Source organism: Pteropus alecto, unplaced genomic scaffold (genome assembly GCF_000325575.1).
Source record: "Pteropus alecto unplaced genomic scaffold, ASM32557v1 scaffold3, whole genome shotgun sequence".
NCBI classification, from domain to species: Eukaryota; Metazoa; Chordata; class Mammalia; order Chiroptera; family Pteropodidae; genus Pteropus; species Pteropus alecto.
In genome coordinates this window covers 44,114,063-44,123,879 of record NW_006442484.1, presented here as the reverse complement: position 1 = coordinate 44,123,879, position 9,817 = coordinate 44,114,063, and the positions used below count along the sequence as shown (strand labels likewise).

General features: G+C 33.0%; 1 protein-coding gene across 1 annotated transcript in view; it reads left to right on the top strand.

The window, feature by feature from the left end:
* SP3 (Sp3 transcription factor) overlaps positions 1-9,817 on the top strand; it is a gene marked incomplete at its 5' end in the record, with an annotated part of 40,622 nt that overhangs the window by 27,495 nt on the left and 3,310 nt on the right. Inside the window, 2 exons of the mRNA XM_025039292.1 lie at positions 2,248-2,440; positions 8,093-8,289. Of these exons, the coding sequence (XP_024895060.1) occupies positions 2,248-2,440; positions 8,093-8,289 (390 nt within the window). The remainder of the gene's footprint in view (positions 1-2,247; positions 2,441-8,092; positions 8,290-9,817) is intronic.

Below are 9,817 nucleotides of genomic sequence, written 5' to 3'. Positions count from 1 at the left end.
ATCTTCATCACCTCAGTAAGGTTACTCTTTCATCAATTTCTTTTTTTGTTCTCTATATTGTCCTTAAATCTTTCTTCTGTCTTTGTAGACATCTTTATCCATTCTTGATATTAGTATTTTGTCCCTTTTTTCCCTGCTATTTTGTCACAAATGTAGGACGAACAGCTTTAAAAAATATTTGATAAAATGCCTCATTTTATGTACTTAAAATCAACCAGCTCTGGATATATGATATCCATATGCTTTGTTTTTTATTTAGCTTGAAAAAGCTAATACTGTGCCATATTTGTGCAAGAACATATATGTTTTATCATAAATGACTAATAAGTAACAGAAGTCAGTACTCATTTATGTTGTGTATCTGGAGGAATTTTACATCTAAGTCTTACGTCATTTCACTGAGGAAATAGAAACCAATTTTCTTTTAATTTCCAGCCATCACGTTCTCTCTGTATCTGGGGTCTAGCACAGTTTGTGAAGCATAATAGCTCTTCCTCGTGTAACAGAGGGAGAGGTAGGTAGCTGTGCAACATCAGTTGTGAGTACTCTGGATCATCATCCTCTCCTGACTTCTTAGGGACTATGCCAGTGTTTCAGCCTCTCCCTCTGTAATGGCTCTTCCCCGTAAACATTTAAACATGCTCAAGTCTTGTCTTTCAAAACAAAACAAAACACTCCCCACCTTGTAGCTCTCTTCCGTAGTCCCCTTTAGCTTCTACTGCCATGTTTCTATATCTTTCTCAAGCCAGACTTGCAAAACTTAACTATACTTATCATTAAACACTTTCTGCACATTTTCTTGGCTGCTTCTTTTCTTTGCAAGTTTCTCTTCATCTGCCTGTTCTTAAATGTTCGTATTCCTCATAGACCCTTGCTTTTCTCTTTCTACTCATAGCTCTTGAGTGACCTAACCTGAAGGTCCCCAACCCCCTACTGTCTAAGACACTCCTCCTACTGTCTGTTCTCAATACAGAAGCTAGAGTGATCTGTAAGTGAGTTAGATCATGAATCCTCTGCTCAAAATCCTCCAACTCAGAGGTCCCCAATCCCCGGGCCAAGGACCAGTACCTGTCTGTGGCCTGTTAGGAACCTGATTGATTGCACAGCAGGTAGTGAGCAGTAGGCGAGTGAACGAAGGTTCATCTTATATTTGCAGTTGCTCTCCAGCGCTGGCATCACTGCCTCAGCTCCACCTCAGATCATCAGGGATTAGATTCTCATAGGAGCACTGGTCCCTGGTGCCAAAAAGGTTGGGGACTGCTGACTTAACTTACTTCTTTGGATGGACTGACTCCATGACTTAGTATACACTGATAACTTCTATATCTCTAGGACCATACCTCTTTCTGATTTCCAGACTTGTAGGTCCAGCTTCTTTTCTTCTATGTCTCACAAACAGTTTAGACTCCATAACCTTCAACCTTGAACCTCCATCTGTGTTTCAACATTATTTTCTATGTCAGTGAATAGCACTACCATTTACCCTGTTGCCGAGGCCAGAGACCCCTCTCTTCCCATTTTTCTTCGTAATTCTTGATTGTGATTATTCCGATAAAATAAACTAGTTTTAAACTGTTTGTACCATTTTTCTTGATTGTTGATTATACATTCTAGTTTTCATTAGTATAAATTCAGGAGTTATTGGATACATTTGATATTTTTAGGCTATTTCACCCAATTATTAGTGACTAATACAGATGTAAAATGATAAATTTTCATTAAGAATTTTAGTTTACATAAATCAAAATGAAAATTTGTGGATATTTTAGTAATAATTGACTTTAAAGCTTAAATTCGTGAATAACAGATTGAAGTGAATGGCACCTTTTTGCATTCACATAGTACCTACAGACAAGTATAATTGATATAGATTGTGAAAGAGAGGTTTAATGTATTAGATTTTGTTCCAATCTGAATTGAAAATTGTATTTACTAATAGATCAGTTATAATTGAAGTTTTAGGTTGTTTATGCCTCAGCTTATTCAAAAGAAATTACTTGGTTTTCTTGATCAGTCTTTTAAAAAGCAAATTCTCAAGCTGGCTTTATTCCCTTTTTGGCTTACTCTGATATTTACAATAAAATAGATTATTTTGAAAGAATAAGCCACAACAAGGAGCAAGGATTATGCTTCATAAACAGATGATTTTTGACTTTTATACAATATTCACTTTAGTGAGGCTTAGATTTCATGCTACCTTTTTGAGCCAATGGGCTTGTTCTCATCTGTATTTGTTTTTTTCTTTAGATATTAGGATTAAGGAAGAAGAACCTGATCCCGAAGAGTGGCAGCTCAGTGGTGATTCTACATTGAATACCAATGATCTAACACACTTAAGAGTACAGGTGGTAGATGAAGAAGGGGACCAACAACATCAAGAAGGAAAAAGACTTCGGAGGGTAGCTTGCACCTGTCCCAACTGTAAAGAAGGTGGTGGGAGGTATGCACACATGAAACATTATTTTCTTTTCAAGACTGCTAATATCATCACCCTAATTTTTGAAATACTGCATGCCATATCACTTAATTATGGGATATTATTCATTACATGATCATTTTGTGTGTATGTATGAGTGTGGCAGAAAAAGTTAAGAGAAGAAATTATATAAAAAAATTCCAAATCCTAAAGCTCCTTTTAAAACTAAAATTACCTAGTTTGCTTTTTCTTGAAAAACAGTGTAACAGGTGCCATTTAACAGGCTCATATCAGAAATTAGCCTATTTGCAAACTGGCAATGAAATTTGCTTAAATACAGATAAAAAGCTGATTCTTAGCTTGAGAATAGCAGTTGTATAAACATAAAAAGTTCAGAAATAGTTGATAAGCATAAGCATTTCCATTTTCAACAGAAATGAATAATAAGCATTAATGTCAGAATTTTTAAAAAAGTAGAACTGTATTTCAGTTTAATGTTTTTAAAAATAAACTAGGACAACATCGTGACAGGAAAAACTCAAAACACATCAGTAATTATATCAAATGTGGATGGATTAATAAGCTTAATAATTAAGAAATTGAGACACATTATGTTTAAAAAACAAAATCCAACCTTATGTTGGTTATAAGGAACACCTCAGATAAATTGGTACAGGAATGTTAAAGATAAAAGGATGAAAGAAGATTAGGGAAATGTTAACAAAAATAAAACGTGGATAGCAGTGCTAGTATTAGGCAAGGTAGGATTAATGTGAAAATCATGAATAGACAGAGGTATATTTCTTAATGTAAACTTTTTACCAAGACAATTTAATAATCATGCTACCTTGTCCCCCACAGCTTTGAAATATACAGAATTAAAAGTGATAGAACTTTAAAGAATAAGTAAAACAGGCCAGACCTTGACCCTCAGTTAGATTTGACTTTCATAAACAGTTATCTTGAAAGTTCCTCTAAAAATGAGAGTAAATTTCAGAACTTATTGCCTAACTAGAATTACATGCTTACTTATATAAACTGACCAAAACAATTCAAAGAATACATAAAATTTCAAACAACTGAATAATTACCAGTAAATACAAGTATCTAAGTATCAGATGCAAAAGCAAATCCACTTTGGAAGCTCTAGTGGTAAAGCTCTAGAGTAAGACACTGGGTCTAAATCCCTCTTGTATGTGCTTTTACAAGGTTATTTCCAGCCTCTCTATGCCTCACAAGACTGTCTAGAACACAGTAAGCTCTCAACGATCATGGTTATTATTCATTACTTTTATTAAGAATAGGCTGACCAATGTGCAAATCAATAAGACCAACTCAAAGGCAGATAGAAAATCTCTATTAGGTCAAGCTCACTAACTGTATTAATAGTATTTTTTGTCTGTTTAATAAACAGTGCCATTTCTGAGAGGTATGTTATAAAAGCCTTTCATTATGACTGTAGATTTGGTTAGTATGTCTAGCCCTTTTCTCTTAAAAAAAAAAAAAGTGCAGCTTGTTGCTAGTGTACTTTAACATCACACATAGGAATGCTACGTTTTCTAGGATTTGACATTTTCAGTGATAGAGGATTACTGTATTTTGTAAATGGAAGTACCACGACTAAAAACAATGCTATAAATAGAGTGATGTCATTTGTTTCCAAAGACTATTGATATACTAGAGTAATATGAAAATAATAAAGTGAGATATTTTGTGGCAAACTTAGGGGGTAAGGTTAGGACTGTATCCACGAATTATCTTGGGGTAAATGCAACCACACGTGCCACTGGTGAATATTTTCGGGGTAAATGGGAAATGGGTTAATTTAATAGATATATTTTTAAGAATTTTATTTTAATGCATGCTCATAAAAATTCAGAAATATAGAAGAATATTAAAAGAATATAAAAACCCCACTTTAAGGTAACCATTGTGACATTTTTTTTATTTTATTATATTTTAAAGTAGAATCATCTTCTCACTGTGTTACATGTCTGCTCTTATTTTGAAAATTTTTGTGACCCTATTTCCAAGTCTATATAGAGTCTGCATCAAATTTTTTTTTGGCTGTATAGTAGTCTATTGTATGGATGCATAAGAATTTAACTTATTTTTTTTTTTGAAGTTTATTGTCATTTTAATTCTTACATATATATTTTTGCACATTCGTCTGATTATTTCATCAGTGTAAGTTGGCAGAAGAGGGATTCTTGGATCAAAGAGAATTTTCTGCTAGAAAAGCTGTATCAATTTATACTTTTACCAGAGGTGTATGAGAGTATCTGCTTTCCCACACTCTTGCCAGTAATTGGTTTTATCGTTTTTTTAAATGTTTAAAAAGTCTGACAGATGAAAATATAATATCTCAATATTGCTTTATTATATTTTATTACTTTGTGAGATTGAACTTTTTTTGGTATGTTATTTTACCATTTGAAAATTTTTTTTGAATTGTTTTTTGTCTTGTGAATTTGTTAATTTGTGTGTTTAACTGTCATATATGCAGATATTTTTTCTGGGTTTATATTGCCTTTCAACTTTATGTCAGTGGTTTGCAAAACGCATTGTTACACAAAGAATGAGTTTCATCGCTTCAAGTTTGCAAAGTTTTTAAGAAGAAAATATTTAGTTGGTCAGTCTTCATAAGATGCTTTGTTATGCTGCTAAAAAATTTCCCTATCCTGAGGATTGTAAAAGTCTTAACATTTATTTCTAGTTTTGTGAGTTCATTTTAAAATAACTATTCTAAACAATCAAAATCTTAGAGCTCATTTGAACAAAATTCAGCCAGTGCGTGTATGTGTGTGTGCGCGTGTGCGCGTGTGTGCGTGTGTGTGTTGTGTGTACATAGTAGGCACAATTATATCATTGATAGTTGATGCATCTAATTAATAAAAACATAGTAAATTCAAAATATTCCAAAGTGTTCTGCAATGGTGAGATAGGTGGTACTTAAAAGATATTAGAATGTTGGCCTTATTTTCTCAGCCATATCTTTAAAAAAAAAAGAAAAGAAAGACCGTGTAAGGTGGCATCTTTAGAGAGTTAAATTTCATTTGTTTACTCTTTTAGCAAAATGTAAAATACAATTATATTAATATTCATATGATCGTTTATTCAATATTAAGCAGAACCAACCTTCAGAAACTTTAGTGCAAGAGACAAATAATTTTAATAAAGTGAAATAAATTCTAAAGGCATTATTGTTATGTAGGTTTGTGTGGATTAAACATCAATCCATATTTTTAAAATTAAGTTATTTTGCAAAATCTCTTTTCTTTGTCAGTATTTCAGTTTGTGTCCCGTTTCTCCCATCCCAAGCAAAAGAAAGACTTGGTTTATTTAACTTTTCTTAATCCCTCTACCTTTAGTTTGTGTCACTCTGTCTTGGCATTAATACATTATTTGCAACATGTTTAGGAACTCAATAGCAGAAACTTAAAATTCTTAGTTTTTTTTTCAGGTTATTTAATAGGTATTGGTGGAATGATTATGAAAATCAAGAAGAAAACTTATGGCTAAATCCTTTATTACCTGGTTTGTTAGGAAATTTACTTCAATTCTTTTCCTTCTTTTACCTCACATGCCATAAATTCATATCTAGCATATGTAGATCTTATCTGGAATAAAATTTCCTTTTTAAATTGAAACTTAGACCTGGGTATTAGCTTTTCCCTTAAATTATATATTTGTGTGTGCCCCTGTCTCCATTGTTTCCTTTCTTAGATGCCTGTCCCATTTCCAAACAGTGAATATTTCTCATTTCCTTATAATGAATACCTTTAATATTTTAAAACATCTTTCCCTGGCTTCTTGGTTCTTTGAGAACCCAGATTTGTTGCTGTAATATGTTACAATCTTGTGCTTTGTTAGTTTTCTCAAGCTAAATTTTTGTTTGCTAAGTTAGTGAAATAGTACTTTTGAGTTCATAAAAGCACATTGATTCACCTTAGTGGTAGGCTTAGAAGAGAGGCAAGAAGTCTTGAGTACAACAGTGAACTGAATTGGATTCTCTGTGAAATTGCTGTGGTGAACACAATATGTAAAATTGGTTTGTACACCAATAGCCACAAGCATTGCTCTTTTCTTAGGGCTATTTAAGAATAAATAAAATAAATTTAAATATCTAAATTAAATGGAAACAATATTGGCTTTGGTTAAGACTTTGGCATTGCAGGTGAACCAGAAAAACCTGTTTCATTCAACACAGCTCTTTGAAGAGAGTTGTAGAAATTGGGGGTGGACTGGAGCAGAAACTAGAATTGTATTAGATTATGACATCCTTGCCCTTGAGACAACAGCATGACTCCTCCTTGTCTTTACTTATGCTATTCCTCTGCCTGGAATGCCTTCCCTCCTTTCTATCTAAATCCTACCCACCTCCACGAAGCCTTCTCTAACTACTGGAGCCCACATTGATGTCTCCCTGTTCAGAACACCTATGGCATCTAACAGCCAGCACTGCACCGTTTAGCACTGTTTGTCCTATGGCAATTTCACATGCTACTGAGTGTGAGTACATTAAAATATAAATGTGGGGAAATATGCATTTTTCCAGTAAAAATTGAAAAATGATAGGTATATTATATATACAGGAGGATTTTCAGGCTTACGGAAGGTTTATAGGCTATAGCTAGACTGTGAGATTGGGGGAGGAGGGGAAGTTGGGGGGGTCTTAAATGTACCTTTTTTAATCTCAGAAACATTGCAAAATTTATATAATGTGATTTTGACGTTGAATAGAAAATTTCAAGTTTTTTTATAAATTCATTTTTATTCAATAACTAGCCTAATTTCTTTTAAGCTTGAGTATTAAGTAGTATTTAATACTATTTGGATATCAGTTCTGGAATCAAAAATTTTCTTCTTGCTTAGGCCTTATAAGATACCTCTGTTCACCTATCTAATAAGCACATATCTCCCAAACCCTGTTCTTGGTATCAGATACTGAAATGTAACAAATGTCAAATTTTGCGATGTGGAGAAACTTTATAATTATATCTCTGATGTATAATTTTGGGTGTCTTTGCATGGTTACTACAAAGAGAATTTTAACTGTAAAGATAATTTTGACTTACATGTATTTCATATAGTACTGAGGAAACCAAGACAATAGCTTTGTCCAGAATTTTTCTTCGACTTTCTCCAGTATATATTCAGGGTGTGGCCGTACAAATTCATGAATAAATGTGCTTAAATCATTGTTAATTAAAGTCTGCTTAAGGTGCCCATCTACCTTTTATTTGTACCTATGATTAGTTACGCATTCATGCTTGATTTATTTACTTTTTAAATTAGCTGACGTGGTGACTTTGAGTAGACAGACCATTTGGTTTCCCGTACAACTAAATTGGGTTGGGCTTATGTATAGACTTTGTGAATGGCCCTGACAAAATAATAAATAGTTAATTATACATTATATATGATGTGTCCTTTTAAATTCTATTATACTTGAGTATATTTACAGTTGGACAGCAATTGCATTCTGGAGTAAAATTTATATGTTTGAGATATAAATTTTTATTTAAATTGCTTTTAAGTGGTCTTGGTTTCTGATTGACTTCATGATGATAATGTCTTCTACTTGAAATTCAACATGGGATTATATGATATATGTGGTAATGTTTATTTGAATATTTTCATATAAGTATATATTATTCTGTGTGTGTTTTTTAGAGGTACCAATCTTGGGAAAAAGAAGCAACACATTTGTCATATTCCAGGATGTGGTAAAGTCTATGGGAAGACCTCACATCTGAGAGCTCATCTGCGTTGGCATTCTGGGGAGCGCCCTTTTATTTGTAACTGGATGTTCTGTGGTAAAAGATTTACTCGAAGTGATGAATTACAGAGGCACAGAAGAACACATACAGGTTACTAATATTTACTTTTAACAGACAAAACGAATTATAGGGGTATTTACTACCTTGAAAGTTTTTTTTAGCATACCTTATATATATTGAACTGAATTTTAAAATATATGACCAATCACATCAAATTTTTATCTTCAGTAACACCAGTTTCAAAACACTATTTCCAAACAAGGCAGTATGGCTTATCTTATAAAATTACATTTTATTTTATGCAGACTTCCGTTAGCCTTTTTTCCTTTTTTAGCTTGCTTTTTGTTTTGTTTTGACATTGTTGAATGTCTTAAGCCACATTTATGTTGTTGTTTATTATGTTAATGTTTTAAATTAGTCATCTGCTTTTACTCTTGATCTTATTCTTTCTTCCTCCTCCTTAAAACTTTAATAAAGAATAATTCCTTTTCCTCTGATGAATTTAGGCATTTCACCTTTTTTCTTATTTTAGTATCTGTGAGGTAAGCAAAAGACATTTCATTGAGGAATAACTAAGGCATGTTGATGTCAAGATTCTTTCATTCTTTCATTTAATTATTTTTATATATTGTTGTATGGTGGTTACATGAAATGGATTTAGGAATGACCCAAACTGAATCCTATTTTATTACTACTTAAAGATGATTTTCTCCTGCTACCATGTAATCATCAAGGAGTTCATCAGTCTGCTCAACACTGAAGAATTGAAAAAATAATATAATGAACTTGAGTCCCTAGAGAGCTTAGAAAGAAGAAGCATGGTGAAATTAAAGACATTATGGATTTTGAAATCTAGATTTGGATTCAAATCCAAGTACTCTGTTAGATTAAGCAAATAAGCCATCTCTGACTCTGGTTTCACACCTACATTGCTTTAAATATAACATAAAATAACCTGTAGAGTATTTGGTAGCATACATATTAAATGATCTACTTGTTTTTGTTTCTGTCTCACTCATCACGTAGGTAGACAGATGAGCTGTTTGTAACTGCAACAGACAAGAAAGTAAAGTATGCTCAGAGGCAGAGATCATTATGACTTGGAATAGTAAGGCATTGTTGGGCAGTGGGCTGGGATAGTAGACCTTATGGTGGCCCTGTAACAGACTTTTCCTCAGTGGAATTTGATCAGCAAGATATAAAAAGCAATGTAAAATGGGGAAAAAGATCTGTGATCAAGTAAGTTTGGAAAACATTGGGTTAAAGAGCGTTACTACACGTCCATTCAAGACAGTACCTTTTATGGACCTTGAGCACTGTGCATCTCTTTAAGTGGGGGTATGTAATGTGTGTAGCATTTCTCAACTATCTTTGATCATTGTGCCATTTGCCATGGAACATTTCTCAGGACTGTTGTTCCAAAAGAAACTTTATGAAATAGCTTCCCAGAAAGAATAGAATAATATAGTATGTGAATAAAAGAGGTGAGACAGTTTGACATGAAGATGAGATTTTTATATAACACATTTCTGTTAACTAGGATTGAGCCACAATCCTAGTTATTTGCAAATTAGTCTTTCATTCCCATACCACTTGTTACAGTGGTGAAGTTTTGATA